The sequence below is a fragment of the Martes martes genome (genome assembly GCF_963455335.1).
Source record: "Martes martes genome assembly, contig: scaffold_57, whole genome shotgun sequence".
Taxonomy (NCBI): Eukaryota; Metazoa; Chordata; class Mammalia; order Carnivora; family Mustelidae; genus Martes; species Martes martes.
Window position 1 is genome coordinate 545,773 of NW_027666627.1, and position 16,948 is coordinate 562,720.

Consider the following 16,948-nt stretch of genomic DNA (forward strand, 5'->3'; position numbering starts at 1 on the left):
AACCCAAAAGGTCCAGACGGAAAGGGCAGATTCCACCTCCAGTACCCTGGTATCTGTGTTATAACCTAATTGCCTCTGGAGCTGTTTCAGTTCTTTCTGATCACAACTCTGCCATCTACTTCTCCCCTAGCAGTTGTTCGTCTAAATTATTCCTCAGTGCCAAATGCCCAATTTTTCTGAGGTAATGTGTGAAGTGTGCAAGAGTGGTGAAAGCCAATGCTTGAAAAATGTCTTTGAGGGATGTTTTTTTATTTGTATTTTCCTTTAGAGATTTTACATATCTATTTGACAGAGAGAGCAAGTGAGCACAAACAGAGGGGAGCAGCAGGCAGAGGGTGAGGGAGAAGCAGGCTTCCCGCTGAGCAGGGAGCCCAGTGTGGGGCTCAATTCCAGGACTCTGGGGTCCTGACCTGAGCTGAAGGCAGATGGTTAACTGACTGAGCCACCCAGACCCCCCAGGATGGTTTATTTTTGCAGCTCTAAACTGTTTTACTAAATATAAGTATGTGTCATGGCATCCCCAAGAATCTTTGAAGTACAACCATTCCAGAAGGCAGCAGGTATTACCTGTTAAGCCATGGACATCACTGATAGCCATTTCTCTCCCTCCTTAATTTGAATTACTTGTTAGTTAGGAACCCTAGAAATATATGTACTTCTTGAGAACAGTTTTAAACCTATAATTATACATAGTAGGTCTGCTCTGTCACATTTACCATGTTAAAACACTATTTAATGGCACATTCTGTTTACTATTATGGAAACTTAAAGAAATGCAAGTAACTTAGGACTGATTGGGGAGAGATGAAATACTAAGCACTGTGTTTTGTAATCTGAACAGGACTAGTGAGAGGCTGGCAGAGACCAGTACCAAACTTCTGGTGGAGAAGCAGCAGAAGCAACCTTTGCTTGACACTATTAATATGAGGCCAGCCCTAGATCTGCCTTATGGTAGAAATGTTAATCATAACAGTTCACTATTCAATAGAAATGTTGCTCTAAGAGAAGACGTGGTGATTCATACCTCAAACTCACGGCGTTCAAGTAATGACATCGGGCCTTTCTTGACCAAGGTTAGTTATATTATCTTTCCTTTTTTTCCTTGGGTTTCAGATTTCTGATATAATTTTGTTTTTAATTTGGTAAAATTCTGAGTTGTTTAGCTAACCAATACATACTAAGTAAAAGTCATAATTATTTGTGCTAATAAAGAAATGAGACAGGGGCACCTGGGTGGCTCAGTGGGTTAAAGCCTCTGCCTTCAGCTCAGGTCATGATCCCAGAGTCCTGGGATCGAGCCCCACATCAGGCTCTCTGCTCAGCGGGGAGCCTGCTTCCTCCTTTCTCTCTGCCTGCCTCTCTGCTTACTTGTGATCTCCCTCTCTCTCAAATAAATAAATAAAATCTTAAAAAAAAAAAAAGAAAAAGAAATGAGGCAAAAATTTTGACTTTTTTTCTTAGTTCCTGGAGCTCTTACTTTCAAGAGATACCTATTAGTACCTTTATTTGATAAATATAACAAAACTGACATATTTTATTATTTTTTCAAGATTTTATTTATTTTAGAGAGAGAGTGTACAAGAGGGGGAAAGAGCGTGAGACTCTGAAGCAGACTTCATGCTGAGTGTGGAACCCTACATGGGGCCCAGTCTCACACCCCTAAGATCAGAACCTGAGCCGAAAACAAGAGTCAGACACTTGACTGAGTTACCCAGGTACCCCAAAATGGACACATTTAATTTTCTTGAAAACCAACATCTAAATTCAATTTTAGAAAGTAAATATTATTGCTCACTAATGAAATCTATACTTAGATGTTTTGACTAATTTCCTGTTTGGCAATGGTTCATAACAATTTTAAAGATTGATATTACCCATTTTTCCCACCCCTATGTATAAATGAACAACAAGAATCCAAACACTTAATCACATATGGATATTTATTACTTAAAAGAATCCATGATAAGTCCTTTTTATGATTTAAATAAACTTGTAATGCTAAAGAGATTAATTTTTCTTTTTAAGTTGTAATTGTTGTCATTTTCTCACCTGAGAGTACATCCTTAATTGTTATCTTACTTGGAGCATTTTTTAAAACTTATAACACTTCGGGACGCCTGGGTGGCTCAGTTGGTTAAGCGGCTGCCTTCGGCTCAGGTCATGATCCCAGCGTCCTGGGATCGAGTCCCACATCGGGCTCCTTGCTCCGCGGGGAGCCTGCTTCTCCCTCTGCCACTCTGTCTGCCTGTGCGCTCTCTCTCTCTCTCTCTCTGACAAATAAATAAATAAAATCTTAAAAAAAAAAAAAAAACTTATAACACTTCTATTTCAATTTTTACAAAATGTCTTGCTGAGCAATTGTAGAGCATTTTCTAAATCGCTAAATCAAGCAAATACAGGATTCTTTTTTTTTAGAGAGAGAGAGAGAGTGAGAGAGAGTGTGTGCAAGCCGGTGGTGGGGGGTGAGGTGCAGAGGGTAAGCAGGCTCCATACTCAGTACAGAGCCTGATGCAGGGCTCAGTCTCAACAATTCTGAGATCATGACCTGAACCAAAGTCAAGATCAGATCCTTAACTGACTGAGCCACCCAGGTGCCCCACAATTGGAATTTTTCAAATGAAGTTCACGTATATCTACCATGCCATCACTTGAATGATTGATGACTAAGATGGTCTTTAAGTAGCAGCTGGTTTCCATTGTGTATCATTGTTATTAAAATATCCATTTCAATCAATGTACATAGGTTTATGGTTTTGAAAGTATATTCATGGTTTTACTAAGGTAGACAAAGGTAGCATAGGCTCATGGTAAATGAGGCCTCAATCTTGTTCTTTTATTTGGTTTCCTTATTGTCTTGCTCTCTTCCCTTCTAATTTGAGGACTTTCTTTAGTGTTATGCTTGGTTGCCTTTCTTTTTCTTTTTTGTATATTATAGATTTTTGTGATCACAATGAAGTTCATATATAACATCCCATGCATATAGAAGTCTATTTTAAGTTGATGGTTACTTAAGTTTAAACACATTTTAAAAACACCACATTTTTCCACCCACCTTGTTTTATGTATTTGATGTCTTAGTTTACATCTTTTTATTTTGTGTATCCCTGAACTAATTACTGTAGATATAATTGTTGTTACTACTTTTGTCTTTTAACATTCATACTGGCTTTATAAAAGTGCTTGATCTATTACTTTTATTGTATGTTTGCTTTTACCAATAAAACTCTTTCTTTCATAATTTTCTTATTTCTAGTTATGGCCTTTTCTTTCTTTCTTCTTTCTTTCTTTCTATCTATTTTGGAGAGCAAGCGAGAGAGAACACAGATGGGAGGGGAGGGCCACAGAGAGAGGGAGAAGCAGACTCCCTGAGCATGGGGCCTGGTGTGGGGCTTGATCCTAGGAGGTCCCTTAATTAACCTGTCCTCATTTAAAAAATTCATTTATCTTTTTGTTTTTTGTCTTGGATGATTTCTGCTACCCTGTCGATCACTGATCTGTTCGTCTGCAGCTTTTAATCTGCTGTTGAGTCCCTCTTGTGTATTTCTCATTTTAGTTATTGTATTTTTCAGCTCTGATTCGTTCTTCTTTATATTTTCTCTTTGTTGAAGTTCTCACTGAATCCATGCATTCTTCTCCCAAGTTTGCTGAGCGTTTTTATGACCAGTACTTTGAACTCTTTATCAGATAGATCACTTATCTCTGTTTCATTTAGTTATTGTTCTGAAGTGTCGTATTGTTCTTTCATTTGGAACATATTCCTCTATCTCCTCATTTTGTCTGACTTCCTGAGTTTATTTCTGCAATTGTTCTTTTCAACTTTTTCCCTCTTTAAAGTATGTTGCTTTGAACAATGAATGTTAGGTATCAAGTCAAGGAAGAAGAAACCCTTTCTAAGTATTGTCTGATCATTTTTCTTGTTGGAACTGTGGTGGAGTAGGTGGCAGATGACATTGCTCTTCTTTTTCTGAGTTGAGGACACAGGAGTCAGGCAGTTGGAGATAAGCCTAGTGACTTTAATACATACTAGCAAATTGGAGGATGTGGCTTAGGTATGTAGCCACAGCAAACTTCCTAATGCTTTATTCCAAATTAGGCACTTCCACACACAGTTGTAAATGGAAGGAAGAGGTGTTTGATGCCCAACCCACAAAGATGAAAGCAGACCTCAATTCATGTTACTATGGCAGGCATAGCTTTTCAGAGAAGAGATCTGGAAGCACATAGGCACTGCTGAGTGCCTTCTCCCAAATTCACCCACTAGGTAAATCTCCTTTCCTGTCACGAAGAAGGCAGAGAAATGTTCTCACATGGAAATGAAGATTTACCTGTAATTTCTGAGTGAATTTAATTTATAATTAAAGTTAATTGTGTCTTTTGTACATATGAACTAATGGAGAGGCTAGATGGCAAAGAGAAATCTGTTCAGTGTTTTAAATTTTGCTATAAATAACTCACAACATAGGTAACTCATTTGTTGATTGATTTTGATAAACCAAGTTTTATTTGAAGGAAATGAATAATTCTTTCAAGGAAGAATTTCCTCAGGGTCAGGTTCTTTGGTTCAACTAACGATTTTCTCCTTCAAGTTCCCTGTCCCTTCAAGTTAAAAAAAAAAATTGTGCTTATAAATTGAGTATATTGACTGTTACTAATAGGAGTTAAGATAACTTCTCTTCCTTTATTTTTGTTCATGACTATAAAAATTTATAGTTTAGTTAGAAAGCTGTTTTCTGCCTAATGCCTTAACTTTATTGAGCCACATGACAAAGTTTTATGTATTCATTTTCTCTGAGTTCTAGTTAAAAATGCATGTATTTTTCCTGAATATGAGGAAGTAACTGGCATAAAACTCTAGGCTCAGTAAGACCTAAAACACATTCCTGGCCTGCAACTAGGTGGTTTTTTGACCTCAGACAAACTACAATCTCTCAGAGGCCTTTTTGTCTCTTATGTAAAATTAGGGACTTTGACTAAGTTAGTGACTTTTATACCTCTGGGGAAATATTTTTTTTCCAAAGAATAGAAATTAACTTTTTTTTAAAAATTAAACTGTATTATATAAGACAGAGACAAGTAGAGCTGTTTAGCTAAAAGAGAGATGAGACTACACCTGTAGACTTCCTTGTCCCTCAATCCTGCTGTGTCCCAGTGGAACCTTAGATTTCTATGAGCCATAGTTTGAAAACTAACAGTTATGAGAAAATCCTTCTAGTTAATAATTCTTTGAATTAAAATTTGCTGATACCTTGCACATTGCTTTTCTGTGTATAGTTTTCTTACCCTCCTAATTTTTTGATAAATGGAAAAGTATAAATAAAATTGCAAATGCGTTCTCCTTATTAGTGGACGTCAAGCTATTTCTACCATCTAAACACAGTTCTCACCTGGAAATAAAGGTCACAGAAATAAATATTTAGGAAAAGTTTTGGGAAGATAGTAACATTACATTGGTAATTCCTTAAGTCATGTCATATAAAAAAGTGTTTTATATTTTACATAGTATTTATTAATGGTGTTATAAAATTGCTTCAACAAAAGTTTCTCCCATCAAGTGGTATTGAGTTATTAGTTTTACAAGGCTGCCTAGTAATGTTGTCAGATTATTAATTTTATAAGGCCTGAATATAATGTTATTGTCAAAAAGTGTTATGATCCCTCAAAAAATTAAAAATAGAAATGCAGTACCATGTGCCATTCAGTAATTACACTACTGGGTATTTATCCAAAGAAAATGAAAACACTAATTTGAAAAGTTATATGCACCCCTATGTTTTTTGAAACATTGTTTACAATAACCAAAGTATGGAAGCAACCTCAGTGTCCATCAATAGATGAATAGATAAAGAAGATGTGTGATACATACACAATGAAATATTTATTCAGCTATAAAAAAGAATGGGATCTTGCCATTTGTGACAACATTGATAGACCTAGTATTATGCTAAGTGAAATAACGCAGAGAAAGGCATATACCATATGATTTCACTTCTGCATGGAATCTAAAAAACTAAACTACTAATAGCCTACTGGTGACTGGAAGGCTTACTGATAACATAAATAGTTCATTAACACAGGTTTTGTACATTACATGTATTACATACTATATTCTCACAATAAAGCTAGAGAAAAAAATGTTAATGAGAAAAACACAAGAGAAAATACACTAAAGTACGGTATCAAAAAAAGTCCATGTCTAAGTAGAGTAGACCTGCATCATTCAAACCCACGTTGGTCAAGGGTCAGCTGTATATTACAAATATTCCCATCTAGAATTTTCTTACTTAGACCTTTCTCATGAAAGGTATCCTCTCACTGAATGCCCAAAATGGGGTCTAATGTAGGGTACTGAGGGTTGCCTGGGTGGCTTAGTTGGTTAAGTGACTGCCTTCAGCTTAGCTCATGATTCCTGGGTCCTGGGATAGAGCCCCACTTCAGGCTGTCTGCTAAGTGGGGAGTCTGCTACTTCCTCTGTCTCTGCCTCTTCCCCCACCCATGCTCTCTATTTCTCATTCTGTCTCAAATAAATAAGTCAATAAAATTGCTGGTATAAACGTTGGGGTTCAGGTGCCCCTTTGGATCAATATATTTATATCTTTGGGGTAAATCCATAGTAGTGCAATTGCCGGGTCGTTGGGTAGCTCTATTTTCAGCTCTTTGAGGAACCACCCTACTGTTTTCCAGAGTGGCTGCACCAGCTTACATTCCCACCAACAGTGTAAGAGGGTTCTGCTTTCTCTGCATGCCTGACAACATCTGTTGTTTCCTGACTGGTTCATTTTAGCCATTCTGACAGGTGTGAGGTGATATCTCATTGTGCTTTTGTATTTATTTCCCTGATGCCAAGTGATGTTGAGCATTTTTTTCACGTCTGTTGCCCATTTGTGTGTCTTTTTTGGAGAAATGTCTGTTCATTTCTTCTACCCATTTCTTGACTGGATTGTTTGTTCTTTGGGCGTTGAGTTTGATAAGTTCTTTATAGATTTTGGATACTAGCCCCTTATCTGATATGTCAATTGCAAATACCATTTTCCATTCTGTAGGTCATCTTTTAGTGTTGTCAGTTCCTTTTGTTGCTATGCAAAACCTCTTTATCTTGATGAAGTCTTTATTTCCCTTGCCTTTGGAGACATGTCTAGCAAGAAGTTGTTTTGGCCAAAGTCAGAGAGAATACAACCTGTGTTCTGTTCTAGGATTTTGATGGGTTCCTGTCTCACATGTAGGTCTTATATCCATTTTGAATCTTATTTTTGTGTGCGGTGTAAGAAGATGGTCCAGTTTCATTCTTCTTGCTTGTGGCTGTCCAGTTTTCCCAACACCATTTATTGGAATGACTATCTTTTGTTGCATTGGACATTCTTTCCTGCTTTGTCCCAGATTAGTTGACCATAGCATTGAGGGTCCATTTCTGGGCTCTCTATTCTGTTCCATGGATCTCTGTGTGTGTTTTTGTGCCAATACCATACTGTCTTGATGATGAGAGCTTTGTCATAGAGCTTGAAGTCCGGAATTGTGATGCCACCAGCTTTGGTTTTCTTTTTCAACATTCCTTTGGCTATTTGAGGTCTTTCCTGGTTCCATACAAATCTTAGGATTATTTGTACCAGCTCTGAAAAAATGTTGATGGTATTTTGATAGGGATTGTGTTGAATGTATAGATTGCTCTGGGAAGCATAGACATTTTAACTGTATTTGTTCTTCCAATCCATGAGCATGGAAGGTTTTTCCCTTTCTTTGGGTCTTCCTCAGTTTCTCTCATAAGTGTTCTATAGTTTTCAGAGTGCTGATCCCTTGCCTCTTTGGTTGGGTTTATTCCTAGGTATCTTAATGGTTTTTGATGCAATTGTAAATGGGTTTGACTCCTTAATTTCTCTTTCTTCTATCTCATTGTTGGTGTATACAGATGCAACTGATTTCTGTGCATTGGTTTTATATCCTGCCACTTTGCTGAATTCCTGTAGGACTTCTAACAATTTTAGGGTGGAGTCTTTTGGGTTTTCCACGTAGAGTATCACATCATCTGCAAAGAGTGAGAGTTTGACTTCTTGCTAATTTAGATGCCTTTATATCTTTTTGTTGTCTGATTGCTGAGGCTAGGACTTCTAGTACTATGTTGAGCAACAGTGGTGGGAGTAGCTATCCCTGCCGTGTTCCTGACCCAGGGGGTAAAGCTTTCAGTTTTTCCCCATTGAAAATGATACTCACTGTGGGCTTTTATGATATTGAGGTATGTTCCCTCTATCCCTCCACCATGGAGAGTGTTAATCAAGAAGGGATGTTGTACTTTGTCAGATGGTTTTTCTGCATCTATTGAGAGTATCATATGGTTCTTGTCCTTTCTTTTATTAACGTATTGTGTCACACTGATTGATTTGCAGATGTTAAACCTCCCTTGCAGACCAGGAATAAATCCCACGTGGTCATGGTGAATAATCCTTTTAATGTACTGTTGGATCCTGTTGGCTAGTGTCTTGGTGAGAATTTTTGCATCTGTAGTCATCAGCAGTATTGGTCTGTAATTCTCCTTTTTGTGGAGTCTTTGTCTGGTTTTGGGATCAAGGTAATGCTGGCCTCATAGAGAGAGTTTGGAAGTTTTCCGTCCATTTTTATTTTTGGAGACAGCTTCAGAAGAATAGATGTTAATTCCTTTTTTCAATGTTTGGTCGAACTCTCCAGGGAAGCCATCTGGCCCTGGAGTTTTCTTTGTTGGGAGATTTTTGATGACTGCTTCAGTTTCCTTGCTGGTTATGGGTCTGTTCAAGTTTTTCTGTTACCATTTCTTCCAGGTTGCCTAATTTGTTGGCAAATAGCTGTTCATTATACATTCTTAAAATTGTTTGTGTTTCCTTGGTGTTGGTTGTGATCTCTCTTCTTTCATTCATGATTTTATTAATTTGGGTCCTTTCTCTTTTCTTTTTGCAAAGTCTGGCCGGGGGTTTATCGATCCTATTCCTTCTTTCAAAGAGCCAGCTCCTAGTTTTGTTGCTGTGTTCTACTGTACTTTCGGTTTCTATTTCATTGATTTCTGCTCTGGTCATTATTAATTCTCTTCTCCTGCTGGATTTAGGCTTTCTTTGCTGTTGTTTCTCCAGGTCCTTTAGGGGGAAGGTTAGGTGGTGTATTTAGGACCTTTCTTGTTTCTTGAGAAAGGCTTGTATTGCTCTATACTTCCCTCTTCGGGACTGCCTTGGCTGCATCCCAAAGATTTTGAAGGGTTGTGTTTTCATTTTCCTTTGTTTCCATGAATTCTTTTACTTGCTTGTTAATTTCCTGGTTGGCCCATTCATTCTTTAGTCGGATGCTCTTTAGCCTCCGTGTATTTGAGTTCTTCCCAAATTTCCTCTTGTGATCGAGTTCAAGTTTGAAGGGACTGTGGTCTGGAAATACGGAGGGAATGATCCCAAACTTTTGGTACCGGTTGAGACCTGATTTGTGACCCAGTATGTGATCTCTTCTGGAGAAAGTTCCATGTGCCCTGGAGAAGAATATGTATTCTGCGGCTTTGGGATAGAGTGCTCTGAATACATCTGTGAAGTCCATCTGGTCCACTGTGTCATTCAAAGCCCTTGTGTCCTTGTTGATCTTCTGCTTAGATGACCTGTCCATTGCAGTGAGTGAAGTGTAAAAGTCCCCTACTATTTATTGTATCATGCTCGATGTGTTTCATTAATTTTGTTATTAGTTGGCTTATGTAATTGGCTGCTCCCATGTTAGAGGCATAAACCTTGACAATTGTTAGATCTTCTTTTTGGAGAGACCCTTTAATTATGACAGTGTCTTTCCAAATCTCTTACGACGGCCTTTGGCTCAAAATCTAATTTGTCTGATAGAAGGATTGCCACCCTGGTTTTCTTTTGATGTCCATTAGCATGGTAAATGGTTTTTCCACCCCCTCACTTTCAATCTGGAAGTGTCCTTGGGTCTAAAACGAGTCTCTTGCAGATAGCATATTGATGGGTCTTGCTTTTTTATCCAATGATACCCTATGTCTTTTGCTTGGGGAATGTGGCCCATTGACTTTCAGGGTAACTATCGAAAGATATGAATCGAGTGCCATTGTATTACCTGTAATGTCATTGTTTCTGTATATTGTCTCGGTTCCTTTCTAGTCTATCTCACTTTGGGGCTCTCTCTTTGCTTAAAGGATCCCCTTTAGTATTTCTTGCAGGGCTGGTTTGGTGGTCACAATTTTTTTAGTTTCTGTTTGTCCTGGAAATTCTTTATCTCCCCTTCTATTTTGAATGACAGCCTTGCTGAATAAAGTATTCCTGGCTGCATATTGTTCTGGTTTAGCACCCTGACTGTACCATGCCAGTCCTTTCTGGCATGTCCTGAGCTGCTTTCTGGATTTTTCTCTTTGTCTCTGAAATTTGCAAGCTTCACTACTATATGTCGAGGTGTTGGCCTATTCTTATTGACGTTGAAGGGGGTTCTCTCTGCCTCTTGGATTTGAATGCCTTTTTCCTTCCCCGGATTACAGAGGTTCTCTGCTATAATTTCTCAGATATACCTTCTGCCACACCTCCTTTCCTCCTCTTCTGGGATTCCAGTTATTCTAATATTGTTTTGCTTTATGGTATCACTTATGTCTTGAATTCTCCCCTCGTGATCCAATAATTGTTTATCTCTCTTTTTTCTCAACTTCTTTATTCTCCATCATTTTGTCTTCTATGTCACTACTTCTCCTTTCTGTGTCATTTAGTCTAGCAGTTAGAGCCTCCAATTTCTAAAATTTGAAATAGTTAATATTTATTAGTTAATTACAGCTCAGTAAGTCTGTAAAAGATAAGTAGTGTTTTATTTCACCATTACCCATTATGTACGTGATGAATTTTTTAAAATTTCTATTCAATTAGCTGATACATGATATATCAGTTTCAGATATAGTGTTCAGTTAACCATCAGTTGTATATAATACCCAGTGCTCTACACATCACGTGCCCTCCTTCATGCCCATCACCCAGTTACCCCACCCCATCCCACCTCCTCTTCAGCAAACATCTGTTTTTTTCCTATAGTTAAGAGTCTCTCGTGATTTGTCTCCCTCTTTGATTTCTTCTATTTAATGTTCCCTCCCTTCCCTTATGATTCTATGCACTGTTTCTTACATTCCCCATATGTATGAAACAATATGATAATTGTCTTTCTATGATTGACTTATTTATCTCAGTATAGTGCCCTCCGTTTCCATCCACATCAGTGTAAATGGTAAGAGTTCATCCTTTTTGATGGCTTCATAATATTCTATTGTATTTATATATACACCACATCTTCTTTATCCATTCATCTGTTGATGGACATTTGGGCTGTTTCCACAGTTTGGCTATTGTGGAGATTGCTTCTATAAACATTGGTGTCCAGGTGCCCCTTCAGATCAGTATGTTTGCATCTTTGGGGTAAATACCTTGCAGTAGAATTCCTAGGTCATATTTTTAACTTCTTGAGGAACCTCCAAACTGTTTCCGGAGGTAGAGCCTCCATTTTTTTTTTATTGCATCTCCTTAATAACCTTTTGATTTCAACTTGGTAATATTTTTGTTCTTTTATTTCTGCGGAAAGGGATTCTCCAGTGTCTTTTGTGCTTTGTTCAAGCCCAGCTAGTATTTTTATAGTTGTTATTCCAAACTCTAATTCTGCCATCTTACTTATATCCATACTGATTAGGTCCCTGCCAGTCAGTAGTACCTCCTGTTCTCTTATTTCAGGTGAGTTTTTCCATCTAGTCATTCTGTCTAGAGAAGAATAGAAAATGAGAGAACAAAATACTAAAATAACAAAAACAACCCCAGAGAAATATAATCTTAAACCGATGAGAAGAGACCAGAAACCAAAATAAATAAATAAATAAAAGAAAAATTTAAAAAGAGAGAGAATATAATCGGACAGGTGTTGAGAACAGAGCAATACACTAGATTCTGGGTATATTTTGGTCTGTTTGCTGGAGGGAACTACATCCCAAAATTGTAAAGAAAGAAGAAAATAACGTTAAACACTATGAAAGGATAGAATGTAACTATAAAAATTGAAATTAAAAAAGTTTAAAAAACCTGAGATGATAAAATGAGAAATTGGTTGAAATGGAAAAAGAAAAAGAAAATTAAACTTGAAAGGTTAAGGAGCCATGAGTCCTATATAGTATTTTCCCCCAGCACTAGAGTTTTTCAGTTCTCTGTGATTGGTTAAACTTGATTCTAGGGGGAAGTTGCTGCTGATTTTCTGGAGGAGGGGCCTGTTGAGCTTGAGCTGATTCTCAGAGGTATTTGCCCTGGTGGTATTGCACTGCCCTTGCGAGGGGGCCAGGCTAAGTAAGGGCTTCCAGATCCCTCTTTGTGGCTTTTGCAGTGCTTGAGAGGATTAGAATGAAAATGTGAGCCTCCCAGTGTCCAGCCCAGAGCTGAAAGCGGGCACCCTCCACTCTTCAGTGTGCCCTCACAGCAAAGCTGTCAATCACTCTTGTCTCCCTGGTTTCTGTATGCACTCTGTATACGCCCAGCCTTTGAACATTTTTATTTCAGCCATGCAACCCCCTTTGGAGTTTCCAAACTTTGCAGTCTCCTGTGGCATGCATTCATGCCGCTCCTCCAGGGGGAGGGAGGGAGGTTTTGCCCTGGATTTTCTGTGTGTTGGGCCCCTGCTCTAAGAGCCGTTACCCAATGGGATGGGGTTTGTGGTTAATGGCAACACTGAGCTGAAAGCCCCCTCCTCTGCTCTTTGATTGCAGCTGGCTTCCCTGCTGAAACACCTGGGAACTCTCCCATACTCAGGCACCCCATTCTTTCTGTGACCTCGGGGATCCTGAGATCTGGCAGTTCTACCTAGGATTCCGACCTACTTCTCCACCTGAGTGCTTTTCAAGCAGGGATGTCCCTCACCAGATTGGACTTATAAAAGTTCCAGTTTGCACGCCACTGCTATATCACTTTCTGATAAGCGGTTTATGCCCCCCACCCCACCAAGAGTTTATCTTCCCATATATCATCTTGGATTCATTTCTCCACGCCACACCTCCTACCTTGCAGGACGTGGTCACTTTTCTATTTGTAGAATTATAACAGTTCTTTTCTTAGATCTCAGGTTGAGTTCACAGGTGTTCAGAATGATTTGAAACCTCTAGCTGAATTCCAGGGACTGGACAAAACTATGGTCCCCTATGGCTCTGCCATATTCCTCTTCTTCCAGAAATTTTGTATATTTAATAGACCAATATTAATTGTACTTTTTATCAGATTTATCTAAATAGCATTACATGTATTTCTTCTGTTACCTAAGATTAAAATAAGTAGGGATTTATTTTATTTATGTGATTATCTTTCTATTTAAGCAATCCCTAACTTACTTTTATTCTCTAATAGTGGTTTTATATTAAATTTTTTAAATTAATTTCTTTTCAGTGTAACAGAATTCATTGTTTATGCACCACACCCAGTGCTCCATGCAATTTGTGCCCTCCATAATACCCACCACCTGGGTACCCCAACCTCCCACCCCCCGCCCCTTCAAAACCATCGGATTGTTTTTCAGAGTCTGTAGTCTCTCATGGTTCATCTCCACTTCCAATTTCCCTCAACTCCCTTCTTCTCTTGAGAGTCAATTATCATATGGTTTCACTTATTTGTGGAGCATAACAACATGGAGGACATAATAGTGTTATTTTAAGTTCACACTTCATAAGGTATATATAATTCCTACAATAATGTCTCTTGTTTAACTTGAACATTGTAAATAATATTTTACTTATTTCAGATGCAGCAGGAGTTGGAAAAAAATATAGCTAGAGAAGTAGAGGAAGGTATGTTGCCAAATTTCTGAATTAAGATGGTCATTGATTTCTGAAATAGACTATGAATGGTAAATGGCATTGCTTTCCATCGTTTGGATAATAGGTAGTATGTTAAAATTTTTAATATATATCTAATAAAATGTAAAATATAAACATAATGAGAAATATACTTATTCCTCATTTAGTCATTGTGTTTCAGACTTTAAAAAAGAAAATCTCCAAATGCCTATTTATCTGTTATTTCAAGCTGTAATCTTCCTTCACTTCTGCCATCCCTTTGGAACTGTCAACCTGAATATGTGGGCTTTCTCAAATCCTTGTTTCTGCTAATGATATGCCCCCCCCCCAAAAAAAAACAGTCTTGTCTTAGGTAATACTTAGTTAAGCAATTATAGTTCAAATAGCTGTCACTTGACAGGTGACATTTAAATCTTCAGTCATTGATTTTCTCATTGATTTACCTTTTGCCCTTGGGTAAAATTCCAAGCTCCGTACATGGAATAAAAACACCCAAATCAGTTTGGTTCTAGCCAGATTTTTCAAACTTTCTCTATCACTAACATTTACCCTACTCTGCTGCTTTGCTCTCGCACCTCTTCAGCGTCGACTACTTGCAATTCCACAAGTGTTGTTCCTCACTCTCTGTGTATGTTCTTTGTATATGCATCTTCCCTCTACCTGGCACACTTCTTCCCTGTCCTTCAGGTATCAACTTACATATACCCTCCACCAAAAAGCAGACAATATTGATAGAAAACTAGCATTTTCCTTCTGTGTTCTTATGTTCAACTCTGAAAGTTGCCTGTTTGATTTTTCAGTCTGTCGTATATGATTGTTCATGGGTGGGCTCTGTTATCTTGTAATGAGGAAAACAGAAGCTCTGATATTTTTCCACAATAGCAATTACCTCAGTGGGCAACCATGAGCAAAATGCATTTAAAAGTAATCTTGTATTTTATATTGTAGTTGTATTAGATATTTTTCGTTCTTCATAACACTCATAAGGCTTCAACTTTGTTTTTTTACTAACTTTTAGTTAAGAATGAAGTATTGTAGATAAAGACTAATTTTTTTTCCTTTTCAGCTGCTGCTGAATTTGAATCACACTCATCTGTTGGGGCCACCTCTTTAGAATCTACTTTTGAAAGACATTCAAATTAGGATGATGTACTGAAATCATACAGAGATTACTCACAGTTTCTGAAGAAAAAGTATAGCATCTGAAAGATAAATAGTAAAAATTTATTTACTGGATGTTTATACAACATTTTAATTGTTTCCTATTAAATGGATGATATGTAAAAATCTTTATTAAAGGAATATATTTTTGGATCATGTGTGTAATGAACGTTTATATAATATTTTAAGCTATGTTTCTTGGCAGCTAATTAACTTTTAAGCAGATTTTTTATGTGGAAATCAGCATTATGGGTTTTACATGCTCCAGGCTGCCCAAATACCAGCTTTCTAAACAGCACCCAACCAACCAAGTTTTCATGAACACTTCAGTTATGTTAATTGATAACTTTTTGGTATTTCCCAATTTTTATTACTACATATGAACCTAGAGATTTAGACAGACATTATTTTGATATATTGCTGCTAAGTTTATTGTCAATGTTTGCATGTATTCTAATTTTTATAGTGCCATAAAACCTATGTATGATTTTAGTTTTAAATACTGATTCTGGGGCGCCTGGGTGGCGCAGTGGGTTGGGCCCCTGCCTTCAGCTCAGATCATGGTTTCATGATCCTGGGATCGAGTCCCACATCAGGGTCTCTGCTCAGCGGGGAGCCTGCTTCCATCTCTCTCTCCATCTACCTCTCTGCCTACTTGTGATCTCTCTCTCTCTGTCAAATAGATAAATAAAATCTTTTCAAAAAATAAAATAAATGGATAAATAAATAAATAGTGATTCATAGCTCTTCCCTCATGGTGAAATAAGATTTGCCTAAGGCTTTTCACCTTTTCTGTTTATTTTTTATTTACTTTTTGAGAACAGTCTTAACATTAGAAGAAAAAAAAGAACTTTTACCCCAGAACCATTTGCAAGACAATTGTTAAATTATGCCTGATTCTCATAGCATTTATATCCTACAAGTCAGTACATTCCACATAACTACGGTACAACCTTGACAATCAGACAATTAATTCTAATACAGTTGACCTTTAAATAATGCAGGGGTTAAGGGCACTGACCCTTTGCAGTCAAAAATATGTGAATAACTTTTGACTCCCCAAGAGTACTGTTGACCAGAAAACTTACTTGTACAAAAACAGTTAATTAACCTGTGTACTATATTTTTACGATAAAGTAAGCTAGAGAAAAGAAAATGTTATTAAAATCATAAGGAAGAGGGGGCACCTGAGTGGCTCTGTGGGTTAAAGCCTCTGCCTTTGACTCAGGTGATGATTCCAGGGTCCTGGGATCGAGCCCCACATTGGGCTCTCTGCTCAGCAAGGAGCCCGCTTCCTCCTCTCTCTCTCTGCCTGCCTCTCTGCCTACTTGTGATCTCTCTCTCGCTCTCTGTCAAATAAATAAGTAAATAAATAAAAATCTTTTAAAAAATCATAAGGGGGGTGCCTGGGTGGCTCAGTGGGTTAAACCTCTGCCTTAGCTTAGGTCATGATCTCAGGGTCCTGGGATCGAGCCCCACATCGGGCTCTCTGCTCAGTGGGGAGCCTGCTTCTCCCTCTCTCTCTGCCTGCCTCTCTGCCTACTTGTGATCTATCAAATAGATAAATAAAATCTTTAAAAAAATCATAAGGAAGAGAAAATACACTTATAGTACTGTCATGCATTTATTGAAAAAATCTTCATATAACTGCACCCATTCAAACCATGTCAACTATACATTCTTTTTATTTTTTTTAAGATTTCATTTATTTATTTGACAGAGAGACAGTGAGAGCACAAGTAGGCAGAGTGGCAGGCAGAGAGAGATGGAGAAGCAAGCTCCTTGCTGAAAACAGACACTGATACAGAACACCATCCCAGGACCCTGGGATCATGACGTGAGCCCAAGGCAGCTGCTTAACCGACTGAGCCACCTAAGCACACTATACGTTCTATCATTTAATCATTTAGTCCTCATGCTCTTTTTAAGTTTTGTCACTTGTCTGTAATATCCTTTACAGCAAGAATGTTCCTGTTCAGAGCCATGTATTTA

At 37.9% G+C, this 16,948-nt stretch overlaps 1 protein-coding gene across 1 annotated transcript in view; it reads left to right on the forward strand.

The window, feature by feature from the left end:
• The window catches only part of LOC308337881 (ankyrin repeat domain-containing protein 26-like), a 147,167-nt gene extending 131,725 nt beyond the window's left edge, over positions 1 to 15,442 (forward strand). Inside the window, exons 22-24 of the mRNA XM_080831426.1 lie at positions 842 to 1,073; positions 13,741 to 13,786; positions 14,862 to 15,442. Of these exons, the coding sequence (XP_080687552.1) occupies positions 842 to 1,073; positions 13,741 to 13,786; positions 14,862 to 14,938 (355 nt within the window). The 3' untranslated portion in view covers positions 14,939 to 15,442. The remainder of the gene's footprint in view (positions 1 to 841; positions 1,074 to 13,740; positions 13,787 to 14,861) is intronic.
• The last annotated feature ends 1,506 nt before the right edge of the window (positions 15,443 to 16,948 follow it).